Source organism: Dipodomys merriami, unplaced genomic scaffold, assembly GCF_024711535.1.
Source record: "Dipodomys merriami isolate MVZ:Mamm:240054 unplaced genomic scaffold, mDipMer1.0.p SCAF_6, whole genome shotgun sequence".
Classification (NCBI taxonomy): Eukaryota; Metazoa; Chordata; class Mammalia; order Rodentia; family Heteromyidae; genus Dipodomys; species Dipodomys merriami.
The window spans coordinates 1,945,800-1,967,278 of NW_027206179.1; the positions used below are offsets into that span (position 1 = coordinate 1,945,800).

Sequence of the window (21,479 nt, forward strand, 5' to 3'; positions counted from 1 at the left end):
ATCCTCCAGCCTCACCCTCTCCAGTGCTGAGATTATAGGTATGTGTTCTTGGGTAGATTTCTAGAAATTTCATTCCTCTGTTTCTTGGCCATGTGTTGGTACCACATAGTTTTAATTACAGAGGCTTTGTAGCATGTAATGTATGTGTGTGTGAATGTATGTGTGTTTCTTTGGTTATTATCATATGTTCAATGGAACAGAGAGCCATCAATGCTGAAGTTATTGTTTCCCCCCTTCTTTTCTTGACCCTAGCATCCAAGAAGTCTTTTAATGGCAGTGAGATGTAACATTGACCTTGAGAACTCAAGTGTGAAAGATGAGTCCTTTCAGGCAGTACAGTCTAGATGACAGACATGAACCACTGGAACCTGGCTTGTTGATTGTATCTTGCAAGCTGAACTGAACTGGCAAACTGCCCAGTTAAAAAAGTACATTCAAGGTGCTGGGAATGTGGCTTAGTGGTAGAGTGCTTGCCTAACAAGCATGAGGTCCTGGGTTCAATTCCTTGGTACCATATAAACAACAACAAAAAAAGTACATTCATACCAGGTGCCAGAGGCTCATGCCTGTAATCCTAGCTACTCAAGAGGCTGAGATCTGAGGACCCAAGTATGAAGCCAGCCTAGGCAGGAAAATCAGTGACGCTCTTGTCTCCAATTAACCACAAAAAAAGCTGGAAGCAGAACTGTGGCTCAAGTTGTAGAGTGCCAGTCCTGAGCAAAAGAAGCTCAGGGATAGCCCCTAGGCCCTGAATTCAAGCCTCAGGGTTGGCACTAAAACAAATCTTGCCAGACACTGGGTTACACAGTGATTCCTAGAGTACCCTGGGGTACATAATGTAACCCTGTCCAACTCTGTCCCCAAATCAAAAGAATGATTCTACAGATAATAAACATAAAACTACTAGGAATAAATTTATTAAAAGATATGTGCAGGATTTACATGTTGACCATCACAAAATGCCAATGAAATCAAGACAACTGTTGGGCTAGGATATGGCTCAGGTGGTAGAGCACTTGACTATCAAGCATGAGGCCCTGAATTCACATGCTTGTACAGCCAAGATAAAAATTAAAAACAAGAAAAATAAAACATCAGGTATGGAAAGGAAGTCCAAGTTCATGGATTGGATTACTTAATATTATTAAGGTGGCAATAACCCCCAGTTGCTCTACAGATTAAATGTACTGTCTACCAAAATTCTAGGTGACAAAGAGTCTTTGTTACTACTTTTATGGTTCTTTCCGGTTGCCATGGCAACCACCTGTTTGGCATTCAGGCAGGCAGATCCAATCGGTCCCTGCTAGGCCAGCAGAGGAGAAACTTTTAGTTTACAGTCCAGAAAGATAAAGAATCTTCAAAGGTAAACAATATTAGGGTTGGAACAGAATTTGGTTTGATCATTTAGGATAAGATAGGGGAGAGTAACTGTATATGTAGGAATGTACTGCCTACTCATGACATTTTAAATTATTAAGTCAAAGGTTTCATTGATTGCTTATCTTTCTGGAGGGATTAAAAGAAATTGGATCCACTGCTCACACAACAAACCAAAATCATTCACACAAGGATGAAAGATCTAAATGTTTTGAAAAATAATATATTATAGCCAGGGGCTGGTGGGTTACGCCTGTTTATCCTAGTTACACAGGAGGCTGAGATCTGAGGATCGAAGTGCAAAGCCAGCCAGGGCAGGAAAGTCTGTGAGACTCTTACCTTCATGGGAGCACCAAAAAGCCAGAAGTGGAGCTGTAACTGGTGGCAGAGCACCAGCCTTAAGGAGAGAGGGACAGAGAGAGAGAGGGACAGAGAGAGAGAGAGAGAGAGAGGGGGGGGGAGAAGAGAGAGAGAGAGAGAGAGAGAGAGAGAGAGAGAGAGAGAGAGAGAGAGAGAGAGAGAGAGAGAGAGAGAGAGAGAGAGAGAGAGAGAGACGTGGAGAAGCCCAGGCCCTGAGTTCAAGCCCCAGGGATCAGCATTAAAAAAACCCCAACCACCACCAAAACAAAGAGACACGCGCTGGGTCTGGTCCCACCTCCGACTCCGCCGTCGCTCAGAAGCGTGGTAGTAATCCGATTCTGGTTGGTCCTTGGGAATTACTGCTTCCTCCCACCCTGCGGGCCACCAATGGGCCTCCATTCGGGAGAAAGCTAGAAATTGGCTTGACAGCATCCGACGCCGCTGAGGTCCCGCCCCCCACGGGAGCACTTCCTGTCTGGAGCTCGGGGGACGGAAGTGACGCCGCAGACGGCGACTCCCGGTCTCTTCCGGTTGGGCTTCGCGCGGCCGAGTTCCTTCTTTTTCTCCCCCCCTCTCCGGGGTAGGGGAAGGTTTGGCTGGAACGACTTTGGTGAGTTTGGGCGAGGGGGCGGCGCGAGGTGGAGGTGGGTAGTGGGTGGGGAAGTTTTCCCAAGCGGCCGAGGAGACTCTGGAGAGCGGCCTGGTCCGTTCCGTGCTTCCGGGGCCTGGACGCGCCATTCGGGCCATGGCTTTCTGTCTCTGTCTCTCTCTTTTGGGTGCCGGTCCGGGGGCTTGAACTCAGGGCCTGGGCGCTGTCTCTGAGCCTTTATTTCCACTCAAGGCTAGCGCTCTAGCACCTTGAGCCATAGCTCCACTTCCGTCGTTTTGGTGGTTCATTGGAGATAAAGAGTCTCACGGACTTTCTGGCCCCGGCTGGCTTCGAACCTCGATCTTCATACGTCAGCCTCCTGAGTGGCTGGGATTTCAAGGCGGGAGCCACCGGCCCCGGGTTAGGACCATTGCTCTTGGAAGGTGCTGCCCAGCGGTGCCCTGTGGTTGTACTTCAGGGCGTGTCCTCGGGGTCATTTCCTGCATATGGGTTGATGCGTCAAAAGCCTGTCTATAGTTATTTTTTCTTTCTTTTTTTACTTCTCCCCAATAGACAAAGAACTTCTGCCGCAAGAGTGGGGCTCTGACGACCCTCCACAGACCCCGCGATCCTGGCGCCTGTCAGTTACCTTCAGTCCCCGCCGGGTGAGCAGGGCATGGGGAAGGGGAAGGACTTAGTTCCAGAAGATTTATCTGGTGTTTGGCGTCTTGCTATTTATTAATGAACGTATTATCTTTGAATTTGACTTTGTTTTTGCATTGTCATATGTTTACGTTTACGTGTGGTAGAAAGATTATTTTTTAAATAGTTTTCTAGGGTGGATATACTTTTTTGTTTAATTTAAAAAATTTTTCGTTGTTATTATAAAGTTGATAGACATACTCTTTAGAAAAGAAGCCTGGTGCTGGTGGCTTGCACTGCTAATCTTAGTTACTCAGGAGGCTGAAGATTTCAGGATCGTGATTAGATGCCAACCTGCAAAAGAAACTCTTTTAAGTACTATTAACTACCAAAAAGCTGAAAGTGGAGCTTTGGCTCAGGTGTTAGAGTGTTAGTTTTGAGCAAAACAGCTCAGGGACAGCACCCAGACCCTGAGTTCAAGTCCCAGGACCAGCCCCAAATAACACAACAAAAGAATGTACTTCCCCATAGCGCTTCAAAACCAGACTTGGAACTCAAGGATGACGGCCTAGTTTCATTGAAGTGCTATCTTTGATCATATACTATCTTCAAGAAAAATGCTTAAACAACTTTATTTGGTTTTAGAACTGGGGCTTGAACTCAAGGCCTGAGCCCTGTTCCTTAGCATTTTTCCCTCAAGGCTGGTGCTCTGCTACTGGAGCCACAGTTCCACTTCTGGCTTTTTGCTGGTTCATTGAACGGAGATGAAGAGTCTCACAGATTTTTTTTTTTTTTTGTCGGTCATGGGGCTTGAACTCTGGGCTGAGCTCTGTCCCTCAGCTCTTCAGCTCAAGGCGAGCTCTCTATCACTTGAGCTACAGCGCCACTTCCAGTTTTCTGGTGGCTTATTGGAGATAAGTGTTTCACGGACTTTCTTGCCCGGGCTGGCTTTGAACCACAATCCTCAGATCTCAGCCTCCTGAGTAGCTTGGATTACAGGTGTGAGCCACTGGCGCCTGGCTAGTCTCAGATTTTTATGTGCTCAGGCTGGCTTCCAATTGAGATCCTCAGATCTCAGCCTCCTGAGTAGTTATGTGTGAAGTTTATTGCCTGGCCAAAACCTAAAATACCAATGTATCACCAGTGTATCGTTGTATGAGATAGTGGGTTTCATTATTCATGCTTATAATACGCTTCAGCCATTTCACTCTCAGTGCTCTTTTGTGTCTTCTCCCCTCTGCCCAAACAGTCATCATTCAGTTGTTTTTTCTTTTAAATAGATTCCACATAATGAGGGAAAACAATGATTTTTGTGTTTGTGAGCCTGGCTTCTTTTGCTTAGCATGATGATCTCCAGTTCTATTCACTCCCTATGCTAGGGAGTGAATCCCAGGCTTCATGTATAGAGCTCAAGTACAGAGCTACATACACTCTCATTCTGTGATAAACTATTTGATAGGTACTGTAATAGAAAATGGCATCTGTGAGCTGGGTGCAGGTGGCTCACACTAGTGATCCTAGATGCTGAGATCTGAGGATTTCCTTTGAAGTCAGTCTCAGCTGGATAGTCCGAGTCTTATTTCCAATTAGCTGCCAAAAAGCTGGACGTGGAGCTGTCTCAAGTGGTCATGCACTGGCCTTGAGCAAAAAAGCTTAAGGGACAACTCCCAGCCTGAGTTTAAGTCCCAATATTGTCATACATGAATAAATAAATAGATCTTTCAACTGATTTTTGCAGCAGTGAATGTTTTCTTTCCTCTAGAATATCTCTTTGGAATTCTTTGTTAGAAGCTTTTGATCTGATGGCTTTTTTCATTGTCTTTTTTTTTTTTTTTTTTTTTTTTGAGAGGGTAGTGGTAGTGCTGTGGTTTTAATTTGGCCTTGAGCACAACAAATGCTATGTCAAGAGTTTTTTTGGGGGGTGGGGTGGGGTGGGGTTTAAACTATCTCATACTTGCTAGGTGCTCATTCTGCTCAGCTATAACTCCAGCCCTTTTTTTTTGGTCGGTCATGGGGCTTGAACTCTGGGCCTCTTCAGCTCTTCAGCTCAGGGCCAGTGCTCTTCCACTTGAGTTGCAGTGCCACTTCTGGTTTTCTGGTGGTTTATTAGAGATAGGAGTCTCATGGTCTTTCCTGCCTGGGCTGGCTTTGAACAGTGATCTTCAGATCTCAGTCTCCTGAGTAACTAGGATTACAGGTGTGAGCCACCGGTGCCCGGCTTCCAGCCTTTTTGTACTGATTATTATTATTATTATTATTTTTTGTCTGTCATGGAACTTGAACTCTGGGCCTCGGCGTTGTCCTTGAGCACTTTAGCTCTACCACTTGAGCCACAGGGCCACTCCCCATTTTCTGGTGGTTAACAGGAGATAAGCATCTCAAGGACTTTCCTGTTCCGGCTGGCTTTGAACCTCAATCCTCAGATCTCAGCTTTCTGAGTAGCTAGGATTACAGGCATGAGCTATCGGTGCCCGGCTTGTACTGATTAATTTTAAGATAGACTCTTGCTTCCTGGACCCATGGTTCACCTGTTTGTGTTCCTCGCAGTTAGGATACAGGTGTGTGACACCATGAAGGAGGTCTCAGGAACTTTTTGTAGGGTAGCCCTGAGCTGTAGTCCTCCCTATCTCAGCCTACCAAGTAGTTACAGGCATGAGCCACTATATCGTCATGAATTTTTTTTTTTCAGAAAATCATCCTTTTTAAAAAATATTTCTTGTATTTTGGTGTGCTTAAATGTTCCCTTCATTTCTTGTACTTACTTTATGATTGCCAAAATGGTGAAGGCATGAATAAATTCAAGCTAGAATTGTTCTTAGGAAGTTTATAAATGTGTGGAGGAGGTTGGCATCTATCCAGGCAAATATATGCATTATTACAAATGGAGGAGTTTCTTAGAGTAGAGGATGGTTTTGTGCTCTTCATGTGGACACAGGTAAAGCTAAGGAGAGATTAATGATTAAGACAGGGCCCCAAATAGAAGTGGTAGGAATTAGCCATGTTGAAAGGGAAGCAGAAGGAGAAAAGGATTATATTTCTGATTATTTATTTATTATAGTTATTATATAAAATATTCTGAACTCATTGTATTTCTTTGTTCCTTTATTTGCTGCTTCCTTTTTTTTTTTTTGTCGGTGGTGGGGCTTGAACTCTGGGCCCTGGCGCTGTCCCTCAGCTCTTCAGCTCAAAGCTAGTGGTCTACAACTTGAACCACAGTGTTACTTGCGGTTTTCTCACAGCCTTTCCTGTCTCTGCTGGCTTTGAACTGGGATCCTCAGATCTTAGCCTCCTGAGTAGCTAGGATTACAGGTATGAGCCACTCTACTGGTGCCTGGCGTGACTGATTATATTTCTAGGTAGACAAGGGGATGAATGTGTCCAGGCATGCTTTCAGGTTATGCCAAGAGTTATTTTCTACATTTCAGTAAACAGGTGGAATGAATGTATTACTCAGTATATAATTTAACAGGAAAACTCATGCATATATATTGAATTAAGGTGAATCAAAATGAAATAGTTTGAGTGTCTTCAGTTCATGTAGGAGATTAATTTGAGGAATTCAAAACAGTAGTTGAGCACTGAAAAATAGGGTCACACATCTAGGGAGTTCAAATCAACTCGATAGGGCTGGTGCCTGTGGCTCTTACTTGTAATCCTAGCTACCCAGGAGATTGAGATCCGAGGATGGAGGTTCAGAGCCATCCTTGTCAGCAAAGTCCATGAGGCTTTCCTCTCTAGCTATCCACCAAAAAGCTGGAAGTAGAGCTATGACCCATGTGGTAGAGCATAGCCTTGAGCAAAAACAAGCTCAGGGACAGTACCCAGGCCCTGAGTTGCAGTCTTAGGACTGGCCCCCAAATAATCATTCCATAAAGAAATGAGAAGAAAACTTGCATCTTGGAACAGTTAGCTCCAAAGGAGCCAGATGACTTGGCAATATCCATGTTTTTTTTTTCTTTTTTCTTTTTTTTTGGTCCAGTCGTGGGGCCTGAACTCTGGCCTGGGCGCTGTCCCTCAGCTTTTCAGCTCAAGGCTAGCGCTCTACCACTTGAGCCACAGCGCCACTTCTGGCTTTTTTCTTTTTGCTTATGTGGTGCTGAGGAATCGAACCCAGGGCCTGAGGCATGCAAGGCAAGCGCTGTACCACTGAGCCACCTTCCCAGCCCCTGTTTTTTTTCTTTATTAGCATGTATTAATTGTACATGAAGGGTTTTATTGTGATATTCTATTGCATGTACAATGTATCCTGATCAAATTCACCCCCTTACTCTCCCTTACTCCTTCTTCTTAAAACAATTCCAACAGGTCTCATTGTTCTATTTCCATGCATGCAAATAAGCTACGTTGTTTATCCTCATTCACCCTCTCTCAGACTTTCCCTCCCACTGGTGTTGACATCCTCATCAGATTGTTTCACTCTGCCCAGTGCTGGTGGCTCACGCCTGTAATCCTATTACTCAGGAGGCTTTGATCTGAGGATTGTGGTTCAAAGCCAGCCCGGGCAGGAAAGTCCGTGAGACTCTTATTTCCAATAAAACACCAGGAAACTGGAAGTGGAGCTGTGGCTCAAGAGGTAGAGCACTCATCTTGAGCTGAAGAGCTGAGTACAGTGCCCAGTCCCAGAGTTCAAGCCCCATGACCGACAAAACAAAAAAACCAGATTGTTTCACTCTTGTTTTTGTGTATGTGTGCCAGCCCTGGGACTTTGGGTCTTGAACTCAGGGCCTGGATGCTGTGCCTTAGCTTTTAGGCTCAAGGCTAGTGCTCTACCACTTGAGCCACAGCTCTGCTTCTGGCCTTTTGCTGGTTAGTTGGGAGATAAGAATCTTATGGACTTTTCTTTTGGTAATGTATTCTAACCTTGATCTTCAGATCTCATCTTTCTGAGCAGCTTGTATGAGTCAACAGTGCTCCTCCACAGTTTATTACTTCAATGATCATTTCCATATTTCTCTTGTCCTTAGTTAGAACCTGAGCTGCTCCATGCCTGTACCTGGTTGAGTGACCTTCATTCCTGTTAAGGGTCTAACACTGTGTTATCCTGTCTGTCTTTAGCTATATGTTTCCCCTAGCCTGGACTATGCACAATAGAAGGTCTAGGAGGTTGTATAGTACTGTGGTTTCCCTTCACTGGGATAGAGCATTACAGCTAGTAGATTTCCCCTTCTTCTCCCTTTTCCCTTCTTGGTTTATTGCTACATGAAACTCATGGCCAAGTGGCAATCTCATCCTCTAATGTGTTGGAACTACTAATTGGGTGGTGTGGGGTAGGGTTGGGGAGAGGAGTCTTTCCCTGTTAGAGTCTAAGATCTGTGAACCTGCAGTGCTCTGAGTGGCTGGAAGTAGAAATAACATTCTTGTCGGTCTAGCCAGTTTCATCTTCACCTGTCATTCTTAGACCTAAAGAAATTGGGCTGAAGCTGGGCACTGGTGGCTCATGCCTATAATCCTAGCTACTCAGGAGGCTGAGATCTGAAGATTGGGTTCAAAGCCAGCCTGGGCTAGAAAGCAGTGAGACTCTTTTTTTTTTTTTTCAGTCAGTCATGGGGCTTGAACTCTGGGCCTAGGCACTGTCCCTCAGCTCTTCAGCTCAAGGCTAGCGCTCTACCACTTGAGCTACAGCACCACTTCCGGTTTTCTGGTGGTTTGTTGGAGATAAGAGTTTCATGGACTTTTCCTGCACGGGCTGGCTTTGAACTGTGATCTTCAGATCTCAGCCTTCTGAGTAGCTAGGATTACAGGCGCAAGCCACAGTGCCCGGCAGTAGTGAGACTCTTATCTCCAATAAACCACTCAGAAAACCAGAAGTGGAGCTGTGACTCAAGTGGTAGAGTGCTAGCCTTGAGCTGAAGAGCTGAGGGACAGTGCCAGGCCCAGAGTTCAAGCCCTACAACCGACAAAAAAAAAGAAAAAAAAATTGGACTGAGCTGGCCAGAATCATGGGAGGTTGTCCTGTTCAAAGCATAGATCTGGTTGTACTACAGAATCCTGTTCTCTCAGGATTGTCTCCACCTGGCCCTGTGCCTGAGCTGTCCTGCTTTCATTAGATGAGCTGCTTCTGCCAGGAGGAGAGTTGTGATTGGACAGTGCTCCACCAGCGCCTTTCCTCTGTAGTGCCAAGGGCTCCTTAGTGAGAATCAGCTGTGTGATGCTGTGGCTGTGGGCGAGGCTTTTTTGAGGGCACAGATGGCAGCGTCTGCAGAGCTCAGCCATGTGTAGAGCAGGCATGTGTTCCAGCCAGATGGTCAGCCTCCAGCAGTGCATGCTTTGTGGCTATATCCTGTCATTGCTCATTGTCTCCCCAGCTTTGTAGCTCCAGGATGATGACAGATCCTATCCAGGATGGACTGGCTGGTGCCACCCATTAAATTGAAAGAAAGAAAAGAAAAGGGAAAGGAAAAAATGGAATGGGGTAAGGAGGGAGACGGAGGGGCAGGGTTTAAAGAGAGAAAGTGAGGTCCCCGTTGCCTTCCTAGGTGTGAAGTCCGGTCCTGTGAGATTACTAAAAGCCCTTCAGGGAGGGCAGCTGGTTTAGCTGCTTAGGGAGAACTAAGAGCTAAGCATCTAGATATAAGAAGTCAGCCACATAGAGGGAACCTCAGTTTTTAGTGTGTTGTAAAAGGTCTTGGGTATGAGAGAATAAGAACAGAAAGAAGGAATAAACCATCCTGTGGGAGGAGCCCTCCAAGGGAGGGAGAGGGTGACAAGGCACCTGGCACTCCCCCTTTTCCCTTTTCCCTCAGACAGAAGAAAAAAACCAATCCAACAGAAAAGCTGGTGTAGCGGTGCACAGCCTTGCCTATCTAGCCAGATTCTGTGGAAAGTAAAGAAAAGGCAGGGGAGGGAGAAGAGGAAGACTGCCCACCCTAGGTGGCTTAGAGCCCAAGGGTGATGAGGAAGGAACTGTAAGCTGCTTGCTGGGCAGATGCCAGGTGGAGCAAAGATAATGGTAGCCCTAGATCAGTTAGTAATTTAATATCAACCCTCTAGATCCCAATGGAGGAAGTAGAAGTACATTAAGTAGGTTATCCATATTTTAATGTAGATAATGTGAACTTAATATCTGGCAAGTTATATGTAGGAAAAATAAAGACGTTGTATACTTTGAGCTCATTGGAAATCCAGATTTATGTAGGAAGTTGATATATGACAGAAGATAAAAGGGCACTGTGTGAAATGGGCACCTAGTCCCTTTGAGCATTTTATAAAGGCATCAAGAGTTGGGTGCCAGTGGCTCATGCCTGTAATCCTGGCCACTTGGGAGGCTGTGATCTGAGGGTCGTGGTTCAAAGCCAAGCTTGGCAGGGAAGTCCCTCTAAGACTCTTATCGCCAATTAACCACTCAAAAACCAGAAGTGGAGCTGTGTCTCAAAGTGGTAGAGTGCTAGTCTTGAGCAAAGGAGCTCAAGGACAGTGCCCAAGCCTTGAGTTCAAGCTCTATGACCGACTTAAAAAAAAAAAAAAAGGCCCTAAGAACAAAAGGTGATCTTTGGTATTGGGATTGAGAATATAGTTAACATTGAGTACCACATTGAACATTGTTTCCCCTTCAGTTCTAAAAATGTAGCTAATACAATATGGGGGAAACTTGTCTTATACTGCTTGAGCCACAGTTCCACTTTGGGCTTTTTGGTGGTTAATTGGAGTTAAGAATCTCATGGACTTTCTTTGGTTGCCATTGATCTGAAATCCTCAGGTCTCAGCCTCCTCAGTAGTTAGGATTATAGGCGTGAGCCACTAGTGCCCAGCATCTGTTGTTTCTTTTTTTTTTTTTGGGTCCGGTCATGGGGCCTGAACTCTGGGCTTGGGCACTGTCCCTCAGCTCTTCAGCTCAAAGCTAGTGCTCTACCACTTGAGCCACAGCGCCACTTCCGGCTTTTTTCTTTTTGCTTATGTGGTGCTGAGGAATCGAACCCAGGGCCTCAGGCATGCAAGGCAAGCGCTTTAACCACTGAGCCACCTTCCCAGCCCTCATCTGTTGTTTCTTATAGTAACAATGATCACTGTCCCCAAATAGTTCTCATATGTGCTCAGATGTAGTAAAAATAATTTAAGGTAAATTCTTGTGAATTATATTTGACTTTTTGATCTCCTGGAGGCTTGATTAAAGTAGTTAATATGGTCCATTGTAAATTAAAACAGGATCTTAAAGGATTAAGTGTTAAAAACAAGCTGGTGCTCATGTCTGTAATCACTCAGGAGGCTGAGATGTGAGGATCTTAGTTTGAAGCCAGCCCAGGCAGAAAAGTGTGCCAATGAGCCACTCAAAAACCAATAGTGGCTCAAAGTGGTAGAGTGCTAGTCTTGAGTTCAGGGACAGGCCTGGCGTGGTGGCTCACGCCTGTAATCATAGCTACTCAGGAGGCTGAGATCTGAGGATTGTGGTTCAAATCTAGCCCTGGCAGGAAAGTAGTGAGACTCTTTTTTTTTTTGGGGGGGGGGGTCCGGTCATGGGGCCTGAACTCTGGGCCTGGGCGCTGTCCCTCAGCTCTTCAGCTCAAAGCTAGCGCTCTACCACTTGAGCCACTGCGCCACTTCCAGCTTTTTCTGCTTATGTGGTGCTGAGGAATCTAACCCAGGGCCTCACGCATGCAAGGCAAGCGCTCTACCACTGAGCCACCTTCCCAGCCCAGTAGTGAGACTCTTATCTCCATTAAACCACTTAGAAAACTGGAAGTGGTGCTGTGGCTCAACTGGTAGAGCACTAGCCTTGAGCTGATTTGCTGAGGGACAGTGCCCAGGCCCAGAGTCCAAGCCCCGTGACCAATGGAAAGAAGAAAAAAAAGAAAAAGAAAGTTCAGGGACAGCACCAGGCTCTCAGTTCAAATCCTATGACTGACAAAGCAAAAACCAGGCTCAGTGGCTCACTCCTGTAGTCCTAACGACTCAGGAGGCTGAGATCTGAGGATCACAGCTTGAAGCCAGCCTAGACAGGAAAGTTTGTTAGACTCTTATTTCCAATTAACCACCTAAAAACTGGAAGTGGAGCTGTGGCTTAAGTGATAGAGAGCACTAGTCTTGAGCACAAAAGTTCAGGGACAGTGCCCAGTCCCTAAATTCAAGCCCCAGGACTAGTACAATGAAAAGAAAAGAAAAGAAAAGAAAAAAACCCAACCTAATAATATCCCCACTGTTTATTCATCTGTTCATCTGTCATTATAAGTTGTTAAATCTGAAAATAAATACATAAGTTAATGGTGCTCATAGTTCTGCAACCTTAATGTTGTAATTCTATTCATGAGGTCCCCAAGTCCAGAATTCATTGTCACTACAATTCTGTATCTGGGTAGTCAACAGATGGTATTTTGCTCCTATACATTGCCTGACTTACTCTGTTTATTGCCTATTTTGACAGCCCCTTGGATGCAGCGTGACTCTTCCACAAAAGGGACATAGTTCCTCTTCTTTGGGCTGCCTCCAGGACCATAGGTATGACATGATACTGATTCTGTTGTTCATGAGTGTGTGTGTGTGTGTGTGTTTTGTGTGTGTGTGTGTTTTGTGTGTGTGTGTGTGTGTGTGTGTGTGTTTTCTACCACTGAGCCCCTACCCCAAGGCTCTTTTGCTTTCATTAATTTTTGGGTAAAGTCTTAAATTTTGGTTCTCAACTGGTCTCAGACTGTGATCCTCTTACCTATGCCTCTTTGTAATTAGAATTACAGGTTTTTGCCACCAGTTAAGTCTTTCTTGTTGAAATAGGTATTTCTGTTGAATTTGCATCCTTCTAATCTTGTAGCTGCTTACTCAGCTGGGATTGTGAGCCATCATGCCTGGCCCTTTTGGTATTAGGGATGTGCTTTGATTTCTTTTCTTTTTTGTCAGTATGGGGCCTGAATTCTGGGCCTGGGCGTTGTCCCTCAGCTCTTTAGCTCAAGGCTAGTGCTCTACCATTTGAGCCACAGCACCACTTCTAGCTTTTTCTGCTTATGTGGTGCTGAGGAATCGAACCCAGGGCCTCATGCATGCAAGGGAAGAGTTTGTCTTTTTTTTTTTGTCGGCCGTGGGGCTTGAACTCTGGGCCTGGGCGCTGTCCCTCAGCTCTTCAGCTCAAGGCGAGCGCTCTACCACTTGAGCTACAGTGCCACTTCCGGTTTTCTGGTGGTTTATTGGAGATAGGAATCTCACGGTCTCTCCTGCCCGGGCTGGCTTTGAACCGCGATCCTCAGATCTCAGCCTCCTGAGTAGCTAGGATTACAGGCGTGAGCCACCGGCGCGTGGCTAAGAGTTTGTCTTTTATGTATGCATCTTTGGTAGGATGTTGCTTTGTGTTTATAAATATACCGATGTTAAGCCTTTTTTTTTTTTTTTTTTGGTGGTACTTGGGTATAGACTTGTATTTGGTAGACAGGTGAATAGCACCTATCTCAACTTCCTTGCATTTTTATGAATTTGATTTTGTAATTATGTCTTTATATTGTATATCCCTTAATATATTATTATAGCTTATTAGCATTTAAAATTTTGACTTTCATCTTTCTTGCTAAGGATTACAGTATTAAAATGTCCTGAATTTAAACTATGTACTTTTCCATTACAAAAAATGTGTTTTTTATCCCCTTTTCCCCATTCTGCTTTAGATAAATCCTAGGGTGTCATGCATGTCAGGCAAGTACTCTGCTGTTGAGCTACATCCTCACTCTTTCATTTTTCAAGGATGGCTTTGCTAAATTTGGCATGATGACTTGACAGTATTTTCCTAAAGCCATTTATGCATTCTCTCACTGTCTTGGCCTGAAAGTTCGGGTGACAAGTCTGCTCATAGTCTTTTTTTTGGAAATCTCTCACATGTGACTTGCTTCTTTTTCTCATTTGCCTTTAGGGTGCTCACTGTGACTTTGATTTTCTTTGCTCTGTCTTGCCTTACCATTTTTTTGTGGTGGTGCTATAGAGCAGGCCTACAGCCTTCCACATTTAAAATGTTTCTAGCTAGGCACTGATGGCGCACACATATAATTCTTAGGGTTTCAGGAGGCTGAGATCTAGAGGATCATAGTTCAAAATCAGCCTGGGCAGAAAAGTCCTGAAGACTCTTACCTCCAAGATCACCAACAGAAGGCTGGATTGGAGGTATAGCTCAAGTAGTGAGCCATTAGCAAGCAAGTCAAGCAAGCTGTAAGGCTTGAGTGAGTTTAATTAAGCCCTGGCATTGGCAAAAAAGAGCAAAAGATTTCTAGTTCCTGTCAAAGTCATATAAATTAGGAATTTGTTGTGTCACTTTCCTATAAATATCAAAAAGTTTCTTTATTCTATTTTCATTTATATGTTCTTTATTTCATTTTTAAATTTCTTTTGCAGTCCGAATCTTAAAGGAAGAAGTAAAAACAAAAACACCAAAATATAAGCAGAAATCACTGGAAAAAGAGCTCATTAGTAATAGTATAAAGTGTTTCATTTGAAAGACCAGCAAATAATTGTTGTTTGGCAAACTGTTTTGGTGCAGATGTTTTCTTTCCACTGTGGGCACTGTGTAGAACTCAGAGTGCTTGGCCCTTCTGCACTAGGATTCTGGTGATGCCCAACAGTGGTTAATAGGAATTCTACCACTTGTAAAACCTTGACATTCTGGTTGAAATGCCCTACTGTCAAAAGTACAATGTGAACAGTTTTAAGTAACTCAGATAGCCATTTCCTGAGTCTGTTACTTGGTTATTTTGGAGTGTAATGGCAGCCATAGAAGATGAAATTTGAGAACCAAAGTGGACAAAATTGGAACAGTTTTAAGGATTCAGGAGGCTGAGATCCAGAGGTTCATAGTGACATTGGAAGAGTTATGTTTTCTGATTCTAGGTTTCTCATTGCTGTATGATGATATGTCTTGAGAAAGGATGATAGAGTAATTAAGTAAATAGTATAATAATTAAAATAATAGTTTTATTATTATTAAGGTGTTGTACAGAAGAGGGGTTACCATTTCATAAGTCCGGCAAGGAGTACAATTCTTTTTTTTTGTCAGTCATGGGGCTTGAACTCTGGGCCTGGGCGCTGTCTCTTAGCTCTTCAGCTCAAGGTGAGCACTCTACCACTTGAGCCACAGCACTACTTGTGGTTTTTTGGTGGTTAATTGGAGATAAAAATCTCACAGACTTTCTTGTCCCGGCTGGTTTTGAACCACGATCCTCAAATCTCAGCCTCCTGAGTAGCTGGGATTACAGGTGTGAGCCACTGGTGCCTGGCAAGGAGTACAATTCTTTTTGGACAATGTCACCCCTTCCTTGGCTTTCCCCTAGTTTCCCCTTCCTGTTCCTCCCCACAAATGCTTAGTTCATTTTCCACATAGTTTCTACTGAGTACCATAATGTCATTTGTTTCCCCTTCCTCCTTCCATTTCTGTGTCCCCCTTTAACTCCCCCTAAGAAGACCAAAAGAAAAACAAAAACCCCAGAGTAAAGCAAACAACATCATCAGCACTACCACCACCAACAAAAACCCATGTTTCTATTTCCTGGAATTCATTTTGACAAATAGGTTTTAAATGTTCCAAGGAGTACTAGAAATATTTATATAACTAACCATGTACATATAAATACATATATCCTCTTAGTGTAACTCAGTGCATTGGTGATGGTGTCCATCGTCCTGGGCTGTGAGTGTATTGTTATGTTTTGGCTTTCACATGCATTACCAGCCCAGTGTCAGTATCTAGTGTCTTGACTACAGAGTAATGCTTGTGTGTTAATGTTGATGTCAACAGGAATCCTAACAGGTCCTGCTTTAAAAGGAAGGGGCATTGTAACCATCCACTTAGACCTGTGACGTGTCTTTGGAATCACAGAGGAGTGCGGTCATGCATGTTTCCCTATAAGACTTAACAAGATGGATGGTGCCAGTTCCTCCCATGGTGAGTCCTGTTACTGCCAGTTCTAGAGGTCTCGGATATCTAGGCTGGCGCACTTGTACTGCTGGCCCATGTTGGGGTGCTGAAGTGAACCAGAGAGAGAGCTGTTGTGTTCCTCTGCCTTTGGGTTGTGCTGGCTTTGGGAGGAGACACTGCATAATCTCATTGCTGCAATCTGTCACCACAAGCAAATTAATAGTCAGGTTTCTACTCAGGTGCCTGTAGCTCATGTCTGTAATCTTAGCTACTCAGTAGGCTGAGATCTGAGGTCTAATTCAAAGCCAGCCCAGGTAGGAAAGTCTGTTTTTTTTTTTTTTCTTCTCCTATATCACATCTTTTCTTTTATCATAAGATCTCCAGTTAATCACCAAAAAGCCAGGAGTAGATCATTGGGTCAAGGGCTAGAATGCAAGCCTTGAGCAGAAAAGCTCAGAGACAGAGCCCAGGCCCTTAGTTCAAGCCCCAGGACCGTCACACACAAAACAAGTCAAGTCTTAGTTTTCCTTACCTTTAAAATGATACTTGTATTCTTTTCTTGCTGGGCAGCACAGCTCCCTATCACTTTTTCTGGCTGCATGTATAACCCAGAACTTCTTTAGTATTGTATATGAGTTAGATTAGATATTCATTTAGAATAGAATTAGGTTCATGTATAAGAATTCAGGCTCTGATCAGCTGAGAGTTGTGTGTCTTTCTCTTCCAGAAGCCCTACTTCCTGGGAACCCAATCTGTAGTCAAGAAGAAGAGACAGAGGCTAACAGCACAGTGGCAGACTGCTCACAAAATCAGGTATGAAGATCTTGTTTCCTTCTATAAACTGATGTGCATGCATGTGGTGTGTAGACAGATGCCTTTCCATCTAGAAAGACTTCTTTTGAAGCCTATGGGAGGAAATGAAACCTATGCAAGGACCAAGTCTTCCCTTGGATTCCACCAGGGAGTGCCACCTTTCATTGGCGAAAGACTATCTTGACAATCACTACAGCATTTTTGTAATTACTAATTAGTCTGATCCTCATGGTCCCAAGTGGATGTTTCTTGTTTTGCTCAATTACCTCAAGTGGTAATAAAGTTGAAATATTTTTTCTCAATTTTACCCATTTTTACCATTTATTTTATTTTAATTTTTTTTGTTGGTTGTGGGGCTTGAACTCAGGGCCTGGGCGCAGAGTTCAAGGCAAGTGCTTTACCATTTCACTGCACCACTTCATGTTTAATTGGAGAGAAGAGTCTCATGGACTTTGCTGCCCTGGCTGGCTTTGAACCACAATCCTCAGATCTCAGCTTCCTGAGTAGCTATGATTGCAGGCATGAGCCACCAGTGCCCACTTTTCTACCACTTTGAGACACACTGCCATTTCCAGTTTTCTAGCGGTTAATTGAATATAAGAGTCTCATGGACTTTCTTGCCTGGGCTGGCTTTGAATCATGATCCTCAAATCTCAACCTCCTGAGTAGATATGAGCTACTGGCTCCAGGCTTTCACCATTCATTCATTCATTTATTTATTTATTTATTTATTTAATTTTTGTGATGGTCCTGGGCCTTGAACTCAGGGTCTGGGCACTGTTCCTGAGGTTTTTTTTTTTTTTTTTTGCTCAGGTCTAGTACTCTACCTCTTGAGGCACAAGTTCCACTTCCATTGCCATTTATTAAATGTACACAATGTATCCAGATATTTAATGAAAGAGTAAATAACATGAAAAAGAGGTACCTATCTGTGGGGAGCTGGGTTCATGTTTGATGAAAAATGAGGAGGGAGAAAGTGCAGATACAGATAGGAGTCAGCCCCTGGGCCCATGGAATCCTGGGTTAGACAGTGAGGAAATTGACACGTTTAGGCATTGGGGGATTACCTCCCTCCTGCTTTCTCCCCCACCCCCCAATCAGGGGAATGATTATGTGGTTTGAACCAGCATGTGTGTGATGGCTTAGGGTTCTGTGAACTTTGTGGATGTGGCTGTGAACATCACCCAGGAGGATACAGTTCAGCGTAACCTCCGCAGTCATGTGATGGCAAGGAAGCCCCGGAACCTGGCCACAGTAGGTAAGACAATGGGCATTCCCTGTAGCCTGACAGGGAACAGGTTCATGTGTTGTGTTCAATGTGTTCTGGAATCTCTAATGTTGCACTGAGGATGGTTAACCATGATGGTGGTGTCCCTAATACATTTTAATCCACTGCGGTGAGTTTTTGTTGTTTTATGTTTTTGGTGGGGCTGCCTTATGGGCAAGGGCCTAATGCTTTCTGGTCCTGTGCTCCAACACCTGCCTACTGTGGTAGTTCTTCGTATGTGGTCAGTGGCATCATCTAGTCTTGTTGCCATATATGTCCTACATCTCTTTGTTTTTGTTTTGTTTTTTCTTTGCCAGTACTGGAGTTTGACCTCTGGGCCTTGCACTATTGCTTTTAGTTTTTTGCCCACAGCTGGCTCTCTACTACTTGAGCCATTCCTCCAGTTCTGTTTTTGTGTTATTTCTCGGAGCTGTGTTTGGGCTATGATCCTCAGATCTCAGCCTTCTGAGTAGTTAAGATTACAGGTATGAGCTACCAGCAACTGGCTAAGTCACTTCTTTGACATTCCAAGTCTCTGAATCTCTAGCTGGGGTCCTATCTACTGTGTCTTAGCAGTGTCTCCACCTGCATTGCATACACTGCAGTGTTGATGAGTGACTGTTTGACTTTATTGCCTGATACAGATTTCCTTGGTTTGCCTATTTTATCTCCCATTTGATTAAAATGTTGGCTGTGGAAATATGAACATGGTCATCAGGTCATTTGGATCATGGAAGGAGGCTATTTGCCTTTCCAGACTTTATGACATACTTCTACTGCTTCCATTAGAAATACAGAGCTGAATCATACAAAGGCTTGTCAAGTCTTTTCCATGAGTGCGTCTTTCTCAATGTATAGGGTGCTGGAAGCTCATCAAGCCCAGAGCTGTGTCCTTGAAGGGAGAGAAGTCAGTGGTGCAGAGCGGAGCTCCCCAGGGTAAAGGAGTGTGAAGGATGGTCCTGCTCAATGGCAGGTTCAGCATATTGAAAGCATAGCAAGGAAGCATTGTTCAGAAGACCTTTGACTCCTTCCTGAGTTCTCACTTTGTGTCTTTCTTGAGAGACGCTTTTTTTATTTGCTATTACAGGGCTTTGGCCTTATGGCTTGTGTTTGCCAGGCGGTCCTTCTGCAACTTAAACCACACTCACCAGCCCTTTTTGCTTTTATTATTACTGTTGTTGTTATTTTGTCGGTCATGGGGCCTGAACTCTGGGCCTGGGCTCTGTCCCTCAGCTCTTTAGCTCAAGGCTAGTGCTCTACACACAGCTCCACTTCCGGCTTTTTCTGCTTATGTGGTGTTGAGGAATTGAACCCAGGGCCTCATGCATGCCGGACAGGTACTCTACCACTGAGCCACCTTCCCAGCCCTGCTTTTATTATTTTTCAAATAGAGGCTCCCCTTTATTCCCAGACCAGTCTGGACCTCATTCCTATTTATTTATGCTTCCATATGTCTAGAATGACAGATATAAGCTGCCATACCCAGATTGAAATGGAGTCTGCAAGCTTTTTGTCTGTACTTTCCTTGAACTGTATTTTCCTGATCTCTGCCTCTGTAGTAGCCAGAATTATAGATGGGAAACACTGCACCAAGCCTTTTTTTTTTTTTTTTTTTTGCCAGTCCTGGGGCTTGAACTAAGGGCCTAGGTATTGCCCCTGAGCCTTTTTGTGCTCAAGGCTAGTGCGCTCTACCACATGAGCCCTAAGAATCTCATGGACTTTCCTGTCCAGACTAGCTTTGAGTTGCAATCCTTTGAATTATGATTAGCCCAAATTATTTGAAGAAAGGTGTTTCATATGATATTTACACGCAGATTCATTACACTTGAACTCTGGGCTTAGACACTGTCCTTGAGTTTGTTTTTGCTTAAGGCTAGAGCTTTGCCACTTGAGCCACAGCACCACTTCCCATTTTTTCTGAGTAGTTTATTGGCGATGAGAGTCTCATCAACTTACCTGCTGGCTTCAAACCGTGATCCTCAGATCTCAGCCTCTGGAGTACCTAGGATTACAGGCATGGGCCATCAGTGCCCATCCTATATTACTTCTTAGCCCTCTTCCTTGGCCTCCTTTAACAGTTCTTTGTTGGTTTGTTTCCTTATGTCTTTTTTTTTTTCCTGGTTGGTCGTGGGGTTTGAACTCATGACCTGAGTACTGTCCCTGAGCTAGGCTAGCATTCTTTGACTTTGAACTGCAGCCCTACTTCAGGTTTTTGAGTGGTTCATTGGAAAGAAGAATCCTATAGGGACTTTACTGCCCAGGTAGGGCAGATCTCAGATCTCAGCTTCCTGAATAGCTAGGATTATAGGTGTGGGCCATACCTGGCCCTGGCTCATTATGTTATTTTTATACATAACTATAACGTATTTTCCCCTATCATACTCTCCTTTTTCCTCCCTCTCTCTTCCCACTCCTACTTGTTTCCCCACCCCCAAATAGTGCCCCTTTTATAGTCATAAGGCTGCTCCCTATAGCCCTCCATTTTGTTCTTTAGACATAAATTATTTCACTTTTTTTTTTTTTTTTGGGTTTAATTTCAGAGTTGGAAATGCAACTACAAACCAAAGATTTAGTGCTTCAGCCAGACTTTTTTACCGGCCATACCTGTAGGGGTACACAAAGGGTAAGTTTAGCCAAGTATATTTTCTGTTTTATATATTTAGGCAAAATTAAGGATTCTGTTTAGGACATGGAAAGGTATTTTGGAGAAATAGGTTTCACATTCGAGGGCATGGAACAAAGTCTCTGAAGATTCATTCTATCAATGAAGAATGTAGGAATGTCCAAAGTTAATGTGAAACGTTATCCTTTCATATGGTTTAGTTAAACCTATAAGCCAGGTACACATTTTCTTGTAGATATCTGTCTCAAACTGGTTAGAACTGGAAAAGACCCATGCCAAGGCTGAATCTCTGGTTGAATTTCCAGAAAATGGCACCCATCACATGTTATTGAAGGAGTGGAAATACGTCATACGTTATGGGAGTCTTAAATTCCCCAATGCCAGTTAGCTGTTTGTTTTTCTGGGTGTTCGAGCAAGATCAAAATTATTTTTTTCGACAGGGTGTGTTCATGTGTAGTCATTTCTGAACAGTTCTCACTGTGCTCAGGAGTGTGCTCATTATAGGGGAAAATAGGCCAAGGTTATGTTGGCCTGTAAGAGATGCCAAAGGTCATGGGTTGGAGGAGACCACAGTGAGTGAGTGTGCGGACTGAGAGATGTTCTAGGACATCCTTGATAGGCATTGGTGTCATTTCCTTCTCCTTCAGTAATTATTGGTGGAGATGCTACTTTGTTTAAATTGGCATGTCTGTGTTCATCCAGGGCTCAGTGACCTTTGAGGATGTGGCTGTGGACTTCACCCCGGAGGAGTGGATGTCCCTGGACCCGACGCAGCAAAGCCTGTACAGAGACGTGATGCTGGAGAATTACCGGAATCTGGCCACAGTGGGTAGGGCTGCACCTTTCCCTGCAGCCCTAGAGAGAGCAGAAATGTCCCAGCATTAGTGATGTCTGCTCAGAATACAGGTGGAAATAACAGATTCCCTAGCAGCCACCTGTTACAGTGGTTCTCAACTAACCATGCTTCCAGAACCAATAAATCACTTGTGCTGTGTTA

At 44.1% G+C, this 21,479-nt stretch overlaps 1 protein-coding gene across 2 annotated transcripts in view; it reads left to right on the forward strand.

Moving 5' to 3' along the window:
* The first annotated feature begins 2,259 nt into the window (after positions 1-2,259).
* Positions 2,260-21,479, forward strand: part of LOC138813837 (zinc finger protein 26-like) — a 28,304-nt gene continuing 9,084 nt past the window's right edge. For both annotated transcript variants that reach the window (XM_070002326.1, XM_070002327.1), the window contains exons 1-8: positions 2,260-2,347; positions 2,900-2,991; positions 12,324-12,397; positions 15,660-15,806; positions 16,507-16,592; positions 17,739-17,850; positions 20,400-20,482; positions 21,185-21,311. In XM_070002326.1, coding sequence (XP_069858427.1) covers positions 15,782-15,806; positions 16,507-16,592; positions 17,739-17,850; positions 20,400-20,482; positions 21,185-21,311 — 433 coding nt within the window. In that variant the 5' untranslated portion in view covers positions 2,260-2,347; positions 2,900-2,991; positions 12,324-12,397; positions 15,660-15,781. The remainder of the gene's footprint in view (positions 2,348-2,899; positions 2,992-12,323; positions 12,398-15,659; positions 15,807-16,506; positions 16,593-17,738; positions 17,851-20,399; positions 20,483-21,184; positions 21,312-21,479) is intronic.